This window comes from Rhinopithecus bieti, unplaced genomic scaffold, assembly GCF_001698545.2.
Source record: "Rhinopithecus bieti isolate Rb0 unplaced genomic scaffold, ASM169854v2 scaffold_15133, whole genome shotgun sequence".
NCBI classification, from domain to species: domain Eukaryota; kingdom Metazoa; phylum Chordata; class Mammalia; order Primates; family Cercopithecidae; genus Rhinopithecus; species Rhinopithecus bieti.
Window position 1 is genome coordinate 961,291 of NW_016808815.1, and position 19,960 is coordinate 981,250.

The following is a 19,960-nucleotide window of genomic DNA, read 5'->3' on the forward strand; positions in this document are numbered from 1 at the left end:
TGAGACAGAGTCTTATTCTGTTTACCAGGCTGGAGTGCTAATTTTTGTATTTTTAGTAGAGACGGGGTTCTGCCATGTTGGCCAGGCTGGTCTCGAACTCCTGATCTCAGGTGATCCACCCACCTGGGCCTCCCAAAATGCTGGGATTACAGGCAAGAGCCACTGTGCTCGGTCTGTTATTTTTCTGTATAGATGGGGTTTTGCTGTGTTGCCCAGGCTGGTCTCGAACTCCTAGGCTCTAGTGATCCACCTGCCTCGGCCTCCCAAAGTGCTGGGATTACAAGTATGAGCCACTGTGCCCAGCCAACAAAATGGTTTTAAGTCTTCTTCCTTCTCTTTTATGGGTGTGGGGAGTCAGCATTTCTTTAAACTTTGCACATTATAGGTACTTAGTAAATTATTTACTAAGTGAATGATTTTCTTTTTTGCTTAACACAAGTAGCTTAGTAATAAAAGTGCCCAGGCAAAATGCCAGAGATACCTTGAAGAGCTCGGAGTGGTACTCCAGTAGAAACCAGACCAGTTGTTCTGCCCACACTTTTAATAATGATTTGGTCTGCAAAACTGATTTGGCAAGAGTTTTCAGGACCACTGTTTTATTATCATTATCTGTAAACAGAAACATTAACATTAGCATAAATGGTTTTTAAAGGAAAAAAATAGCAAAAAAAGGGTAAAACTTATTGCAAAATTTTTCACCTGTTTTTGCAACTTGTAGGCATTGGGCTCTGACGCCACGCCATAAAAGTAAGTAGCCATCGTAATTCTTCTCTAATGTTCGGCAACAGCAATCTTAGATATAGTTGTATTGCTTCAAGTGCTTCTGCCCTTTTCTCATTTTCTGTTACATGGGTTACAAAGAAAACAAAGCATAGGATGAAAATGGAGAGTACAGTAAGTATTTATTTAGTAGTCAATTAAAATGCTACAATGTTGTATTGGTTTGCAGGTTCTTTTCTACAATTAAAATTTTTTATTATGGAATATTTCAAACACAGGAAATTATCTATATAATTCTATGTAATATGCAATGTAGCTATATCCAGCATTATCGAACATTATTTTGTTTTTAACATGAAATTATATGGCCACTTACATAGCTAAAAAATGACATGTCATTCACTTTTTATTTTGCTGAAAGTTCATCACATTAATAACTCAGAAGTTAGTATTTCTAGGTACCTCAGTTCTTAAATCCTTATACTATATCATATGCTTTTTTTGTTTTTTGTTTTGAGACGGAGTCTTGCTCTGTCACCCAGGCTGGAGTGCAGTGGCACGATCTCGGCTCACTACAAGCTCTGCCTCCCGGGTTCATGCCATTCTCCTGCCTCAGCCTCCAGAGTAGCTGCAACTACAGGCGCCCGCCACTACACCTGGCTAATTTTTGGTATTTTTAGTAGAGACGGGGTTTCACCATGTTGGCCAGGCTGATCTCAAACTCCTGACCTCAGGTGACTCACCCCTGCCTCGGCCTCCCAAAATGCTGGGATTACAGGTGTGAGTTACCGCGCCCGGCTATATCACGTTTCTTAGAATGTCCCTGTGATGTCCCTGTGATGTATTCCTTAGATTTATGCACTATACTATATTAGTTACATTTGCTAATAGAATTTACAAGGTAGGCAATAGTAGTGAAGTAAAGCAAGACTTCCTGAAGTACCTTGATATCATAGAAGAAAAATATTAAAATGTAATACTCATATAGTATACACAATTTTCTATTTCAACTTGTATATTTTAAAATATTTTATTACACTAAAAATTAAAGTATAAACATCCTGTCTTACCTAAAAGTTCAATAATTCCTGAATGAATATCGAAATACTCATCAGTTAATAGGCAATCTCTCTCTTGAGCATAGTATTTTGCTATGACATCAAAGAGTATCTTCTGACTGTTCAATCTTGTCTCTTCATTTCTGTTTTGCAGTAACTGCTGACTAACTGTAACTACTAACTGGTCAGGGAAATACTCTAAGCATTCAATTGCTGCATTAAGCCAGTTATTGATCCTAGAGGGAAAATGCAAACCAAAATAAAGCAACGGTTAACATTTCCATTTAACTAAAGCATTATTTGATAAAACATGATAAAAATTAGCTTATTATAGCTAGATAAATCTAAAGAAGAAATTATTTTTTGGGAGAAGCATTTCAATACATTTCGCTGGATGAGTGAAGGACTGTATGAGAGGGAATGGCTGTATTCCTTACTGAATACCTTTTACGGACCTTTATTTTCAAGAAGTTAAAATAATTTTTAATGAACGCTTTATTATTTATTTCTAATTTTGTTAGTAGTTACCCTCCCTTTTCCTGCTCCGATGAGATGCATATGGTTCTATTATTATTTGAAAATAAGATATCAAATATTTCCCTAACCTAGATGTACTATTTACCCCACCATACATTGTTTCCATAATAAGGTAAGAAATTTAGGGTCCTGTCACTCCCCTGCCCTCCAGTGACTCCTTTAGAAGGCCTTTATTTCTCCCTTTTCCATATCTGCTGCTCTCCCAATCCCCAGGTCTTGCCAAGATAGGTTAGTATTTATTGTAATTTCCCTTAAGGGTATGTCCCTTTTTTTGACTTTTTTTTTTTTTTTTTTTTTGATGCAGAGTCTTACTCTGTTGCCAAGGCTGGAGTACAGTGGCATGATCTCAGCTCACTACAACCTCCACCTCCCGGCTCAAGCAATCCTCTCACTTCAGCCTCCTGAGTAGCTGGGACTATAGGCGTGCACCATCACGCCCGACTAATTTTTGTATTTTTTATAGAGATGGGGTTTTGCTGTGGTTGCTCAGGCTGGTCTCAAACTTCTGGACTCAAGTGATCCATCTCCCTTGGGCTTCCAAAGTGCTAGGATTATAGGTGTGGGCAAGTGTGCCTGGCCTGAATTCTTTATAATCCTCTTAGAATTCCTCAAATATCTTTCTTTCCTTCCTCCCTCCCTCCCTCTCTCCTTTCATTCCTTTCTTTCTCCCTCCCTCCTTCCCTCTCTTTCTTCTTTTTTAAATATGACACAGGGTCTCGCTATGTCACCCAGCTAGAGTGCGGTGACATAGTCATAGCTCGCTCTAACTTACAACTCCTGGGCTCATGTGATCCTTTCACTTCAGCTTCTTGGGCAGCTGAGACTACAGACATGTGCTGTCATGCCTAGCTAATTAAATCTTTTTTTTTTTTAGAGAGACAGGGTCTCACTACGTTGTCTTCCTTGAACTCCTGGCCTCAAGCAATCTTCTCACCTTAGCCTCCCAAGTTGCTGGGATCACAGACCCTTTGGCCCTTCCTTCCTTCTTTCTTTTTTTTTTCTCCTGACAGATGAACAGTACATCTTGCCTAATATGTGTGATTGTCTTCTAGATCCTAGTATTGCAGATGAAAAGACTAATGAAAGTTTGATTGCTTTTCTCTTACAGATAACCTGCCCCTTCTGCCTGGAAGCTTTTTAAGGCAGACTGGCTCCTGTGGGTTCCCTGCAGAGGCACCTGCAGAAATATAGGTGTCCCTATACTACCCCTGACTCAAGGGCAGGAAGACTCAGCCCTTTGTTTGGGTCTTTCTTGGCCTATTGCGAATAAGAGAAATCTGCCATGTACAAACAGGACCACAGTTGACTAAGTGGGTCCAGAGGTCTCTGATCCCTAATCTCTTCACAAGATCTGAAGTTTTCTGGTCCTCAGCCTTGGTGTCTAATCTTCTTTTCTTGTTTGGCTCACACAGGAGGAAGCACTATATCAGTTCTCCCTGCTGGAATCCCAACAGTACTCAAGGTCTAATGCCTATAGTTTCCATCAGCTGCTTTATTCAGAAGTGAGAAATAGCTTGGAGTTGGGAGTAAACGGGAAAGGAGGCTCATTCAGGGTTCCCTTAATCTCTTATCTACAAATTAGGCTGATTTTATGATAGGGCTTATCTCATCAGATTACAATTTTTTCTCTCGTGTATGTCTCCCCTTCTAGACTACGGATTCTTCTAGGGCAGGGATAAATAAGCTGGTAGAAACTGGGATGGCTATATCATTTAGGATAATAAAATGGAAATGACAGAATTTTGGATGGTGCAGGGAGAAGACGACTGACATATAAATGAATTCACTTGAACCAAACCACTCTGATTTCCAGTGATCTTGTAGGTCATGACCAATGGCTTTGTTAGATCAAATGGGGATTCATAATGATAATTTATAAAAGAGAGATAGTATCAGCTTATAACATGAATATTTTCTCACATTTTAAAATAACAAGGGCAAATATGTGAAAAAAACTGTTTATAAATTATTTGACAATAAAAACGGTCACTTATTCAGTAGACATAAACTTGGAATAAGTCCTCTGTCTAGGCAAGTATTAGCGGTAACAAGATCTTCCTCTTTGTTTAATAGAAGATTTTGTGGAGGCTCTTTTAATAGAAGATTTTAACTGGAGGCTCCAAAATATTGTCCAAGAATGGAAGGTGAATCAATTAAATAAGACATAATAATGTTTGTTCTTTCCAAACATCTTGTATAACTTGAAAAGGAAAGTAATGCAATGATCAAGATCGGCAAATAAAACATACACATTCAACCAATATTATAAAATAATTCTATTTCTAAATAATACAAAAGCAAAACTAGTTCAGTAGTAATATAATGGGTTAATTTAATGATTAGATAATTTACACTTGTTATATTACAATTTTTCAAGATTGATCTTAAACATCAGAGTTATGAGCCATATTAATTTTATTTTCTGTTATGCTGATCATAAAGATATATTCCAAAAATAAAAAACTACTGGTCATGCTTATAACTTATATTACACATCTTAGAGAATATAAGATTACTAATTATTTATCTTTGTATTTATAGTAACACAGATAATTGTAGTTCGTTGTTTTTAAACTAAAATACAGTATTAGGCCAATTTTATCTTGGATTTCCAGTCATTCCTGTTAAGTTCCTGTTAAGTTTTTCACCACCCTAACCATCATCATAATTAATACTTTGTTTTCCTTTATTTTATTTTATTTTATTTATTTACTTATTTTTTGAGACAGAGCGTCACTCTGCCCAGGCTGGAATGCAGTGGTGCAGTCTCGGCTCACTGCAACCTCTACCTCCCCTGCTGAAGTGATTCTCCTGCCTCAGCCTCCAGAGTAGCTGGGACTACAGGTGTGCACCACCACGCCAGACTAATTTTTGTATTATTAGTAGAGATGGGGTTTCATCATGTTGGCCAGGCTGGTCTCAAACTTCTGACCTCAAGTGATCCACCTGCCTTGGCCTCCCAAAGCGCTGGGATTACAGGTGTGAGCCACCGCACCCGGCCTGTTTTTATTTATTTATTTATTTTTGAGATGCAGTTTTGCTCTTATTGCTCAGGCTGGAGTGCAATGGCACACCACAGCCTCCACCTCCTGGGTTCAGGCGATTTCTCCTGCCTCAGCCTACTGAGGAGCTGGGATTACAGGCATGCGCCACCACACACGGCTAATTTTATGTTTTTAGTAAAGACAGGGTTTCTCCATGTTGGTCAGGCTGGTCTTGAACTCCTGACCTCAGGTGATCTGCCTGCCTTGGCCTCCCAAAGTGCTGAGATTACAGGCGTGAGCCACTGTGCCCGACCTATTTTTTATTTTTTAAGGCTAGTCACGTGAAGCAGTGGAAGTGGAGAAGGAACAAAGAAATCTGTAACTGGTTGTAATCAATTAGTTGTAAATATCATTGCACTTGGACCAGCCTGGTTTTCCTTTAATCTAACAAAATTACAAAAGCAATGATATAGTAAGTTTCCTGCAGAGCTCCCAAGCCAATGGTCTGTGGACTAAATTTGGCCCACAGCCACGATTTGCTTGGTTATAAAGTACTTTGAAGAAAATTAATGTATAAAAATGGGAGATTTCATGTGAAATTCTAAAATGTATAGATAGATAGATAGATAGATAGATAGATAGATAGATAGATAGATAGGGTCTTGCTCTGTCATCCAGGCTGGAGTGCTATAATATGATCATAGCTCACTGCAGTCTCAAACTCCTGTTCTAAGTGCCAGGGATATAAAGGTAAACAAAACAAGCAACCATAAAACAAAAACAGGATGTCACAAGAAAGGAAATTCTGAGAACTTAAAAGTGCTTTTAGGAAAAAGTAAAAAAAGAAGAAAAAAATGAAAAGTGCTTTTAGGTATCAATAAGAAAACTGGAGGATAAATTTGAAGATACTTCTTAGTAGGTAAAACAAAAAAAATCCCCAAAATATGAACAATAAGAGAGAAAAATATATACAAATTAGAGGGCTAGTTAAGAAGGTCCAATATCTGAGTAAGAGATTGGAATTAGAACAGAGAAGGTAGAGTTATGGAGAAATGGGGAAAATCTCCAATGAAATAAAAAAAAAAATTTCTAAATTGCAACAACCCAGTAAGAGAAAACAGATTTACCTTAAAGTATATTACTTTAGAATTTCAGACAGCGTGGGACAAAGAGAAGACTCTTAAGTTTTGGGGTGGAGATGCGGAACAAATCAGATACAAAGTGTCATTAATCAGAATGGCTTTAGTCTTTTTTTTTTCCTTCATATCACAGCCAAGGCTTTGCAACACCAATACAAGAAGCTAGAAGGCAATGGGGAAATACCTTTAAAATTATTTGAGAAATTATTTCCAGCCTAGAATTCTGTCAGTCAAATAAGAGACTAGAATAAAGAAAATTTCAGAAATACAAACAAAAAAATCATCTCAGGCCAGGCGCGGTGGTTCACGCCTGTAATCCCAGCACTTCGGGAGGTTGTGGTGGGCAGATTGCTTGAGGCCAAGAGTTTGAGACCAGCCTGACCAACATAGTGAAACTCTGTCTCTACTAAAAACATAAAAATTAGCTGTGTGTCATGGTGTATGCCTGTAATCCCAGCTATTTGGGAGGCTGAGGCACGAGAATCACTGGAACCCAGGAGGCGGAGGCTGCAGTGAGCCGAGATCACACCATTGCACTCCAGCCTGGGCGACAGAGCAAAAATCTGTCTTAAAAAAAAAATTCCATGGTATATTTAGAATTTCACATGGTATATTCCATGTACCCTTTCTCAGGAAACTACTAGAAAATGTGTGCCACTAAAATGAGCAGTAAACAAGAAAAGGCACAGAAGACAGGACATAGGAGATCCAATATAACAGAGAGGCAAAGGTAATCCCCATGATCATGGTGAAGGGAGATGCCAGGATGACAACCATGCACCTAGCATAGAGGGCAGCCAGCCCATGATTGAGACATGAGAAATCTTGTGAAGGGGATTTCCCCTAGAAGATGAAATTGATACAATCACCTGAGCATCCCAGCAGGTGATTTGGATAAGTGTTGGAGCGTTTGTAGGTGAAAATGTGTATGAATGTAAAAAACCAAGCAAAACAGAAAACAAAAATGTATTTGGTCTAAGGAAAACAAAATGTTGTAAAGGAAAAGGAATAATATATATATTTGGTTATAGCAACAGATGGTTTATTACATACTTCAACTCTGAATAGCTCTTATGGACAAAATAATGTAAACATGCTGTATTGCTCTAATCAAAGTAATCTAATTATATTAAAAGATGGGGGCATGCGGAAGTATTTGTAAGATAAATACAAGGAGGGAAAGAGACACAAATCCCCATTTTCCCTTTTAGAAAATTAATGGATGTGCCTAAAACTGAAAAATCATAAAGTAACAATATAAGCATGCTATTTAGAGACGCCAGTTGTAAATGGCTGTGTCTGGGGAGTAGGGAATGAAAGGGCGAGGAACTGCTATTTTTTTTGTAACAAAACTGGTACAGCTATTTGAATGGTTACATTATGTTCCTATATAAAAGGATAAGGATAATACTTTTAAAACCTACATTAGAGTGACAGCTTTCGTTCCCTCCTATGTCTTTTTTTTTATTTTGTCAAACATGATGCTTCTGATTCTGTTTCCCTAACTATAAAATGCAAGTTTTACCCTTCACAAGCTACTGTAAGATCATGGATAACAAATATAAAATGCGTAACAAATTGCTTACCACAGAGAAAGGTCCAAAATAAGTGGAAATTATTCTTATTATTACCTATGATTTTTTTTTTTGGAGACAGAGTTTCTCTTTTGTTGCCCAGGCTGGAGTGCAAAGGTGCGATCTCCATTTAGTGCAACCTCTGCCTCCTGGGTTCAAGCAATTCTCATGACTCAGCCTCCAGAGTAGCTGGGATAATGGGCACACATCACGACACTCAGTTAATTTTTGTATTTTTAGTAGAGATAGGGGTTTCATCATGTTGGCCAGGCTGGTCTTGAACTCCTGACCTCAGGTGATCCATCCGCCTTGGCTTCCCTAAGTGCTGGGATTACAGACGTGAGCCACAGTGCCCTGGTCTTTACTGATAAATCATATCCACTTTTAGTTCGGAATTTCTAGAGGTACGTCGTGACCTCAAGAAAAAATAATGGGAAAAGTTATTTTTTCATTTGTAATAGATAAAAACTGTACTGTTGGGGGACTCTCCTGCTTGTCCTTTAAATATTAGTGTTCATCAGAGTTCTCTTACGACCAGGTACGGTGGCTCACGTCTGTAATCCGAGCGCTTTGGGAGGCCAAGGTGGGTGGATCACTTGTGGTCAGGAGTTCAAGAACAGCCTGGCCAACATGACGAAACCTCATCTCTTCTAATAATACAATAAATAAACAAATAGATAAATAAATAAATAAATAATTAGCCAGGCATGGTGGCACATGCCTGTAGTTCCAACTACTCAGGAGGCGGAGGCACAAGAATTGCTTGAACCTGTGAGGCAGATTTTGCAGTGAGCCGAGATCACACCACTGCACTTCTGCCTGGGTGAAAGGGCGAAACTGTCTCAATAGCCAGCCGAGGTGGCTCACCCCTGTAATACCAGCACTTTGGGAGGCTGAGGTGGGTGGATCACTTGAGGTCAGGAGTTCGAGACCAGCCTGGCCAACATGGTGAAACCCCGTGTCTACTAAAAATACAAACATTAGCTGGGTGTGGTGGCGGGCACCTGTAGTTCCAGCTACTCTAGAGGTTGAGGCAGGAGAATCATTTGGAGGTTGGAGTGAGCCAAGATCACACCACTGCACTCCAGCCTGGGCAACAGAGCGAGACTCTGTCTCAAAAAAAAAAAAAAAAAAGAATTCTCTTTTAGTTCCTCTTCTCAATTCCACACCCTTTTTTTGGGCACCCTGTATTTCCTTTATCATGCCAATGTTAACTATTGTTGATAAATCATACTCCTCCAGCGTGCAAGTCATGACTAGTCTTGCTTCTGTCATGGTTTGACCAAATGGAGTAAAGGGCCATTAATGAATTTTGTATATATCTCTCCTAACTGCCCTGGCGACGGTGCTTTTTTCTGCCATTAGTGGCATTTTAAGGAGAAAAACATTAGTAGATGAAGTAAATAGTAAAGAGGAGTGGTACAATAGGTAGTCTAGCTAGTTTGTTCTGAGAAAGGGAAAGAGTAGGAAGATGTTTGGGAGGAGTTTATACAATGGACAAAGGATACACTCATAAGAAGATGGTTTTGCAGTAAAAATACTAAGGACTGTTGTGAGTCCGTATGTTTTCTCTTGCAGTACAGACTATAGCACCTCCAGTTAATCTGGTCATGGTCATTGTAAAAAAATGAATTAAGTGTTATTAGATGTATATTGCCTCACCTGTCTTATCTGACATAATTGCTCTGTAGAAGAAAACTCCTACAGGGAAGAGAAGGAGGGAGTCAACACACTAATACACTACTTAAATCACATTTAAAACGTCAGTTCTTGGAAACAGTAATTAGCGATTGCCTAAGGTTAGAGAGAAGGGAGGAATGAGTAGATGAAGCACAGAGAATTTTTAGGGCAGTGAAACTATTCTGTATGATACTATAATGACAGATATATGTCATCAAAAATTTATACAAACCCATAGAATGTACAATACCAAGACTGAGCCTTAATGTAAACTATGGGCTTTGGGTGATAATGATGTATCAATGTAGATTCATTGATTGTAACAAAGGCACCACTTGGGTGCAGGATGTTGATAATGGGGAAGGTTGTGTGTGAGTGGAAGCAAGGGGTATGTGGGAACTGTACTTTCTGCTCTATTTTGCTGTGACCTTGAAACTGCTCATAAGAACCTATTAAAAAGAAGTTAGTTCTTCCTTACCAAGTTCTGAAAACAATAATGAAAACAAATTACCTTCTTTTGAAAGCCGGAGAAAAGGTTTCTGAACTGCGATATTTGGACATAAAGCTGGATTTCCATTTATTGTATGAGTAAGTTCCTCAATTCTTTCCTCACCAATCTCTTGTGCTAGAGGATTTGAAATCATTTCATATTCTGGTCTGTTAAAAAATAATATGTGGCTTTTTTCATTATACACAGAACCAAAATTTCAAATGTACATTTAAATTAATGTATTAAAATTTATTCATACATTCTCTATTGCCAAAAAGGATTTCAGGCAGCTTATAATAAAAGATGCAAATAATTCATTTAATAGACTATCACCAAAAGAGGACAAATTAGAATTCTAAATAAAGAAGAAAAGCATATATGCTAATTCTAAGGTTAACATAGTTGTTATGATGGAATAGAAAGTTTTTGATCTGAGTTTCCAGAAAACCTTGGCTTTTAATACATTGGCTAAGTCATTTTCAAAATTAGAAAGCATATCCACTCCTTAGAAGACATAGTTTTCCTGGTATAAATTCTGAAAATTTATGTGATAATGTCTTCAACAACTAAGCAAAACAGAAAACAAAAATGTATTTGCTCTAAGGAAAACAAAATGTTGTAAAGGAAAAGGAATAATATATTTTTGGTTACAGCAGCAGATGCTGCTATATTGGGAACAGTAAAAACTACCGAGATATAATTCACATCCCATACAATTCACTTTTTTTTTGAGACAGATGCTCACTGTGTCGCCCTGGCTGGAGTACAGTGGCACAATCTTGGCTAACTGCAACCTCCACCTCCCCAGCTCAAGCGATTCTCGTGCCTCACTCAGCCTCTTGAACAGCTAGCATTACAGGCACTTGCCACCACACCCCGCTAAGTTTTGCATTTTTAGTAGAAACGAGGTTTTGCTATATTGGCCAGGCTGGTTTCGAATTCCTGTCCATTTCACCTCAGCGTGGGCCACCCTGCCTGACCAAAAGTCACCCTTTTAAAGTGTATAACTCAGTGTTTTCTAGTACATTCATAAACTTGTGCAGCCATCACTATTATCTAATTCTAGTCTATTGCAGCATTCCAGTTTTAGAGGAGATGCGTAAGTGGATTAATTTTTACATGGATTTTTTTAAATTGGCTTCTGAAAAAAAGTACATATTCGAGTTTAGCGCAACAGAGATAGTTCTTCTAGGGTCTAAATAAAATATATTACAGTATCTTAGGTAACACTAACTTCAAGGTTTCTTTTGGTTTTATTTCACCATTGAACTCATTCTCAGCATCCTTTGTCTTTTGCAACAATTGTAAGATGATTTATTGCCTAGAAACATGTAGAGACTATTGTTGGAATCTTCAAATTCCAATTCCTTTTCTTTTTTGAAAAGCTTCTTCATTCCTACTGGTTCAAATACTTTGTGATTCATTAGAACTCGGCAAAGACGAACTCCTTTAAGACGAAAGATGTCACTGCTATTTAGGCATGTATTTTGCATAAGACGACTTAAGACCACATCGACAGCATCAGAACCAGTAAAACGGTCTTCATATGTTCGTAAACGATGCCTCCTTCTTTTTATTTCCACTTGGGCCTGAGGAGAGTGAATAATACCATCCCATAGCTGAGTAGCTTGAAAACGACCAGAGCATCCTGAAAAAAATTAAATATACATTTCTAACAAACCTAGATTATACAAAAATATGCAAACTTTTCAGTTTTGACAACCTTATGCCTGTTGAAGGCATATCTGCTGCTAACATCCTTCTTATGTGTCATTTCACATCTTACATAAACTATAGTATATTTACTCAGTTGCACCATGTGGGTCTGCCAATAAAAACAGAGCAAACCTAGGAACTTGCTTTACTGATGTGAAATATATTATTACCTGAATTTATATACCCTTATTACATGGTTAACTACTAGCTATACTTAATCTTCAAGAATGTTATTTTAGGGCACATTTAAAAGTAATGCAAATACATTTGAGTATTGATTATTACAGAGTTGTGGCTTCACCAAACTCTTTGCCTTTTCTTTTTGCCCTTTTGAACAATGGTAAACTCTTCATTAGGGAGATCAAGGCAAGGAACTAAATAATCAATTTTTTTTATTTGTTTAAACCAGCTGTTTAAAAAGTTTGCTGAGGCCTGGCATAGTGGCTCATACCTGTAATCCCAGCACTTTGGGAGGCCAAGGCAGGCAGATCACCTGAGGTCAGGAGTTCCAGACCAGCCTGGCCAACATGGTGAGACTCCGCCTCTCCTAAAAATACAAAAATTAGCCGAGTGTGGTGGCGTGCGCCTGTAATCCCAGTTACTCGGGAGGCTGAGGCAGGAGAATCTCTTGAACCCAGGAGGTGGAGGTTGCAGTGAGCCGAAATTGTGACACTGCACTCCAGCCTTGGTGACAGAGCAAGACTCTGTCTCAAAAACAAAAAAAAACATTTGCTGAAAAATGAAACAGAGGGTCACATACCCACTTGAGTTGAATACTTGAATATAACCCAAATATCTAAATTATAAAATGAAACTACCAAACATTGCAGAGATACTGGGCTGTAGAAAGTACTTCCACTGTTGCTCCCAATTAAGGGGTTTAGATAAAGATGTGCCTTATCTTACATGGACATATTGTGCAATGAAAAAAAAAAAACAGTCCTTATCACATGCTGAACTTATTCTCCAAATAACAGAAATCCCACTTCTCTGGGCAAAAAGAAAAAAAAAAATTGCTGAGAAATAATGAAAACCTAAAACAATAAAATGTCCATTACTGGCCAGTTCAGTGGCTCACGCCTGTAATCCCAGCACTTTGGGAGGCTGAAGCAGAAGGATTGCATGAGCTCAGGATTTCAAGACCAGCTTGGGCAACACAGGGAGACTCTATAAAAAATACAAAAAATTAGTGGGGCATGCTCCTATAGTCCTAGCTGCTCAGGAGGCTGAGGTGGGAGGATCACTTGAGCCGGGGAGGTCAAGGCTGCAGAGAGCTGTGACCTCGACACTGCACTCCAGTCTGGGCAACAGACTGAGACCTTGTCTCAATTAGAAACAAAAACAGTTGGCCAGGCTCGGTGGCTCACGCCTGTAATTCCAGCACTTTGGGAGGCTGAGACAGGTGGAGGTCAGGAGTTCAAGACCACGCTGGCCAGCATGGGGAAACCCTATCTCTACTAAAAATACAACACAAAAAAATTTAGCTGGGCATGGTGTCGTGTGCCTGTAATCCCAGCTACTTGGGAAGCTGAGGCAGAACTGCTTGAACCCGGGAGGTGGAGGTTGCAGTGAGCCAAGATCACTTCATTGCACTTCAGTCAGGGCAACGGAAAAACAAAAAACAAAAAACAGTCTATTACCTGAAAAAAACAGTTAAATAAATTATGGTATACCCTTACTATAGAATAGTAGCCAGCCATTAGAATGAATGAAGTAGAGCTATGTTTATAGTGTGCAAGGATCTCATTAAGAAGGGAAAAATAAAAACCCAAAACAAAATTTTTTTTAAAATGAGCTGAGCAGAACAACTTGTATATTATTATCCTACTTAGGTAAAAATGAATTCCCAACCTGCGTAAAAATGTATGTAAATAAATAGAAAGAACTGGAAGAATAAACTTCAAACGAGTAACCTTGGGGAAGAAGGATTGTAATGGTGGCTGATGAAAGAGGATGTTCATTTTTTAATATATGTTTTTCATTTGAGCCCAGTCAAGTTAACATCATTTTTTATTCTATGTTTCTGACTTGTTATAACGGGCACATATAAATTCATTTTTTAATTAACTGGAGACAGTAAAAACTACTGAGATACAGTTCACATGCCATAAAATTCACCCTTTTAAAGTGCACAATTCAGTGTTTTCTAGTACATTCACAAAGTTGTGCAGCCATCACTATTATCTAATGTCAGACCATTGCATCATTCCACAAAGAAACCTATAGTTCGTAGTCATTCTTCATTCTTCCCTACCCCAGTAAAATTTTAATTAAAACATTTAAAGAATGATAAGGGAATAACTTAGAACATCTAGAATGTTTTCTAGATTTGCAGGGGAAGTGGGTAGAATCCAAGAATTTAAGCTCTCTTCTCCGACTACGTATAACCGCAAAAGGTATGCCCAACTACACGTATGTTTACGATAAAATGACAAATAAAAATCCACCACCCTCAAATTCCTTCTGTAACAGAAGTCACTCGTCTAATCACTCCAGAAATCTTATCCCCAGACATTGTAGGCAGAGCGGAGACTGAGGAGGGGAGGCCAGAAAGTGATGGGCGGAGTTGGGCAGGAGCTACTCGAAGGGGTTGGCTGAAGATGGAGCGGTGGAGCCTAGCTGTTTTCCATGGACAGTCTACCTCTCTAACCTTCATTAAACAAGTAGGCTAGATTAAAGAAATCACTCCTCTAGCTCAAGGAACTTGCCCTCTAGTACTTTAACCCCTTGTTGCTCTAAGTGTAGCCTAGGGACCAGCAACATTGGTGCCATGTGGACATGTATTAGAAACGCAGATTATCAGACCCTACTCCTCAATCAGAATCTGCATTTTCACAAGATCCTAGGGATTCGTATGTATATTAAAGTTTGGGAAAAAATGCTTTCCTGCATGCTCCAAGGGCACTTCACCAGAGTAACCCCTAAAAGCCTCAGTCCTGGGTCCCCAGTCCAGTGCCTGGGAGATCACGAAGTGGGCGGGCTAGGAAATGGGCGGGGCCTGGACCGATGAGGAGCAGAGTCCCAGCCGCCCGCTCCCCTCAGCTCCCCTCTCCACCTTCACTACACCTTTAACCAGGATATACAGGGCTGCATGTCCTCCTTTTCCGGCAGAAGCCACCTCTACGGTTCATGGAAATTGGCCCGTTCACCCCTGGGCCCGGAAGCTCGTTCTGACGGCCAAGTCTACGGAACCGCGGAGTCAAAAGAACCGCCATAAGCCCGCGTGTTGGTTCCTCCTCCGGCACCATAGCCCCGCCCCCAACTGACACCCGGGGGCGGAGAGAAGTCCTGGCTCCGCCTCTTCCGAACCAGCAGGAAGTGACGTCATGCCCCGGCCAGCAGGTCTTTTAGTCTTTTCCCCTCCCTTACTCTTCGTCCCCAGTCCCTCCCCTCCTCACCCCCTTCCCTCCTCCAGCTCCAACGTTTGCGACCGCGGGGGCGGCGGAGGATATGGAGTAAAGCCGGAGTCAGCGGCCAGGCACCAAGGCAAAGCAAGAACAGCCAGGCGGCGTTTGTTAGGGGGGCGGGGGGAAGAGCCCCAGCACCGCCCCTCCTGGAAGGAGAAGGAAGAGGTAAGTGACCGGCCGCCGGCACCGAGCGACCTCCTTCACCCGCCGCGCTCTCGCCTGGGCTCCCGGGGCCGGCGAGGAGGGAATGGAGGACTCGCGCCCGGGGTAGGCCTCCCAGGGCCGCCTGGGCTGGTGAATGTTGCCTGGTGACGGGCCTGCAGGCGGCCGACCGGGCGATCGGCGGTCGGCGCCCGCGCAAAGCAGGGCTGGGCGAGCAGCGAGCTCCGGGGAGCTGATCCGAGAGGGCCGAGTCCTCGGAAGAGGCCTTGAGGCGACGGGAGACCGGGGATCGGAGTCAGCTGCCGGAGGGAGAGTCCCCCATGCCGGCTGGGGAGCTCGGGTTTCGGTGGTGAACGTGGTACCTTTTGGGGACATTGGACGCTACTCTAGGACCGAGTGAGAGAGCTCCCCTCAGTTCTGAGGTCCGGAATCCGGTAGCTTGGGTCACCAGCCGGGGCCCTGCCGCCCGCAGTCCTTCTCTGACAGTAGCTTTAGTTCTGGAATGGAAGGTTATTGTGTGTGAGGTGGGTGGGGCAGGTGTTTTGTTAAGACAAAAAACCCCACTGGTTACTCCTGCAGTCTTGTTTTTCTAAGCGGGAGAGAACGGATGGAGGAAGGTTTAGACCGATAAAGCTTGCAAAACCTTCTTGGACTCTGAGCACATACCTGTGATCCGTAATTAAGGAGACCATATTATCAAATCCACCGTCTAAGGCACTCGAGGAGGCTCCAGACAAGCCGCTTAAAAGCGCTATATGCCTGTAGTGACTTCATTGGAAGATGTCAACTGTTTTTTAGTACGTCAAACTCAGGAATTACTTCTGATGACACTTTTAAAAAACATTGGATTCTATGAGTGAGTTTTCTAAGTAGCATGTCTCCGTTCTGAAAAATAAATAGTTTAGCAAAAATGCTCCAAATCAGCCTGTCACTGTAAAACCCCATCATGTTCTGGTGATGGCTTGAAAGTCAGATGCTTGAAGATTCCTTTTGGACTTTGCAGGTCTGTTGTTGTTGTTTAGTTTGCTGTCTTATTCTTTAGCACAAATATTTTAAAATATTTAAAATGAAATCAGCTGAGTATATAAATTACTTCTTGAGGCAACATTAAACTGTAATCTTAAAGAATGCTTTTGGGGGATTGTGTAAAGGAAGGGAACCTAAGGTGAGGGCCTTCATTCTCTTTAGATTTACATTACTCACATGCAGAAACCTATTTTGTCGCTAAGATTCATAAATACCCAATAAAATATATACAGGCACATTGTACTTCTGTACTATGGAATACTTCCTTACAGATCAACCCTGTTACTGGGAATAACTACTCATACTCACATGTTTGAAATTCATGATATACCTCCCTTCCCTCACCCCAAGAAGAAAAATAACTCCTCTTACTGTGTTTAACTCCGTGGGTAGCATCACTATCCATTCTTTTCTATAGAAGTTGAAGTTTGACAATTCCTCTCTCATGCCTCATACTCAGTCTCTCATGAAGTCCTGTTGATTTTGCTTCTTGAATATCTCTTGACTCTTGTCTACTCTTTCGTCTGTAACAGTAGTCCTCCTGTTCCAAGCCACCACCATCTCTCATCTTGACTACTTCCGTAGCCTCCTGATTATGGTCTGCTTACATCTACTGTGGTCTCCTGTAGTTTTCCACACCAGACTTAGTGACTTTTTCAAAATGTACGCCTAACAACATTGTCTTTGTGTTTAAAATCTTTCAGTGGCTTCTCACTATTTTTAAGTAAATCGAACACAATAACATGCCCTACAAGCCCTTGCACAGTCGGTCCCCTTTCCAATCTCATCTCCACTGTGCTTTCTGACATTCCCTTTCTCCCCTAGTCACTCTGTCTTTCCAGTTCTCCTGCTTCAAGTATGTGGCTTTGGTTATGCTACTTCCTCTGCTTGGAAATGCCCTTCCTTTTTTTTTTTTTTTTTAGCCAATTATGCCTATTCATCATTCAGCTCACTTCAGGGAAGACTTTCCTGATTAGAATAGATTCTCCTGATTATATGTTCTTACCACACCATTGAAGAGTTGCCATGTTTATTAATACTTAATAAATTAATTAGACCTTCGTCATCTCCTGATGTGTAAGTGCTTAATGTTTGTTAAATGAATGAATTCATTTAATGCTTACTGAATGTGCCAGTAATTGTACTAAACATTTACCTCATCATCACCGTTAATCCTTATAACAATCACTTGAGGTACAGCTAGCTTTTCCCCTTTTTATAGATTAGAAATAGTGTTAGGGTGGGTAGTTAGTTGGTCATGGCTCTAGTAAATATTAGAATTGGCATTTGAACTCAGATTTCCTTACCACTGAAGAGTGTGTACTTAACTATTTAACTTAATTTTAACACTTTGCTGTTCATCAGAATCATTTGGGGAGCTTTCTCAGGATACAGATACACTTCATCTTTATAGGTTCCGATTCCAAAGGTTTGAGATACTACATATCTATATGGTTTAAGAAGTTATCCAGGTTATTTAGATGTTCATCAGAATTTGAAAACCACTGTCTTAGACAGTACTTGTGTTTTATGAGTTTATTTTCATACATTGTATTTGAGATTTTATACTTTTTTTTTTTTTTGAGACAGAGTCTCGCTCTGTCGCCCAGGCTGGAGTGCAGTGGCATGATCTCGGCTCACTGCAACCTCCACCTCCTTGGTTCACGCCATTCTCTTGCCTCAGCCTCCCGAGTAGCTGGGACTACAGGCGCCCGCCACCATGCCCGGCTAATTTTTTTGTATTTTAATTAGAGACAGGGTTTCACCGTGTTAGCCAGGATGGTCTTGATCTCCTGACCTTGTGATCTATCCGCCTCGGCCTCCCAAAGTGCTGGGATTACAGGCGTGAGCCACCGTGCAGGGCTGAGATTTTATGCTTTCTTAAATTAAGGAAGTACTGTAGACTTTAAGGAAATAATCATTTAGTCTAATTTCCTACCCAGTTATTCCTTTTTCCTCTTCTCTAGCTGGAAGCCTGCATAGAGATAAACTGTCACCCCTCTGCTACTGCTTTAAAAAAATTTACAATAATTTCAAGAATCTGATTAACTTCTTGTTGTAAAAACTATAGTTCACTAATTACATGGACTGGAAATAGCTTCAAAAAACTTGGATGTAATTTTTCCTCAGATCTTACTTATTATTTAAATTACTAATTTGATATTTAAGCATATGTTGCCTGAAATTTCATGTTGCTTTTTTTTTTTTTAATATTTTTATTTACATAGAGACAGGGTTTCACTATGTTGCCCAGGCTGGTCTCAAACTCCTGAGCTCAAGTGATACTCCTGCCTTGGCCTCCCAAAGTGCTAGGATTATAGGCGTGAGCCACTGTACTTGGCCTCATGTTGCTTTTTAAATCTTATTGTACAGTGGTCTTAAAATTTGTGACCAATGACAGAAACTGAATGTTTTACTTCTTATTTCTCCCAACGCTTTCACCCATGGTGAAAAGCATAGTGCTTTTCACCTAGTAGGTACCCAATAATTTGTATACTAACTTGGCTGTACATTGCTGAGTCTCTTCAGTTTTTTATGTTCGTTTTTAAAATCAGGCTTGTCTTCAGTAATCTGTTCTGGCTCAACTGTGTCTGATAATTAGATACTTTTTATATTTGTAAAGAGAATGATTGTACCCAGCTGGTTTAATCTTTGTTCTGAATAAGATTAAACATGATTTCTGTATAGAACAAAGAAGAGCATTATCCATTTTTTGAAAACTTTCTTTTTAAAAACTTCTAGTAATCTCTGAGTGCTCCCACAAACAGAAACGAATATTTCAAGAATACATCTTAAGGCCGACTCTGGCCTTAAGGTTAACCCTGCTCCTTTCAGAGCAGCTAAAAAAAAAAAAAGTGAGAGAATATGTCTTAAGATCATCTTTCTTTAAATACAAACAGGTAAGTACTGCATGTGGGAGTATAAGCACACATTTTTTTCCCCCAGATTTTGTGAAGCATTTAACCATATTTCATGTCTTCTGAATGTAATTTTATTTAGAATTACAAAATTCATTGAATAACTATAAATGATTATATAAATGGTATTCTCTTATTTTCAGGCATTTACATACAAGTCTCAGACCTTTGTGCCCCTTTAAGGGATAAAGCAAACTATTTTGAGTTTCTTTGTTTTATATTGCTGTTCTTTGTAGTCAGTGTCTATTATTTTGTGCTTTTTGAAAGTCTAGTCTCTGCTAGGTGCCATGAGACTGAAAGTTATTAAATGTAACTTCATTGCCAGATGTAATTACAATAAGTTTTTTATTTGCACTGCAGTGACTTCAACAAGAATGGAAGCTCATTCTGCTTTTTAATATTTTATTCTTGGGATTGTAAGCTTGGGAAGCTGGGGACAAAATTAAAAATATATTCCTGGGGAAGTATAGGACTGTTTGCATTCATGTTATCACACCAGTTAGAATGGCAATCATTAAAAAGTCAGGAAACAACAGGTGTTGGAGAGGA

General features: G+C 39.9%; 2 protein-coding genes across 2 annotated transcripts in view; one reads left to right on the plus strand and one right to left on the minus strand.

Annotated features, from left to right (window-relative positions):
- Nucleotides 1-15,225, minus strand: part of DEPDC4 (DEP domain containing 4) — an 18,640-nt gene extending 3,415 nt beyond the window's left edge. Inside the window, 11 exon segments of the mRNA XM_017887239.1 lie at nt 406-609; nt 681-737; nt 740-841; nt 1,791-2,014; nt 4,306-4,400; nt 4,403-4,506; nt 9,675-9,713; nt 10,204-10,349; nt 11,417-11,471; nt 11,474-11,830; nt 14,990-15,225. Coding sequence (XP_017742728.1) covers nt 406-609; nt 681-737; nt 740-841; nt 1,791-2,014; nt 4,306-4,400; nt 4,403-4,506; nt 9,675-9,713; nt 10,204-10,349; nt 11,417-11,471; nt 11,474-11,830; nt 14,990-15,146 — 1,540 coding nt within the window. The 5' untranslated portion in view covers nt 15,147-15,225.
- The window catches only part of SCYL2 (SCY1 like pseudokinase 2), a 72,476-nt gene continuing 67,731 nt past the window's right edge, over nt 15,216-19,960 (plus strand). The window contains exon 1 of the mRNA XM_017887241.1: nt 15,216-15,470. The gene's annotated coding sequence lies outside the window, so the exon portion shown is untranslated. The remainder of the gene's footprint in view (nt 15,471-19,960) is intronic.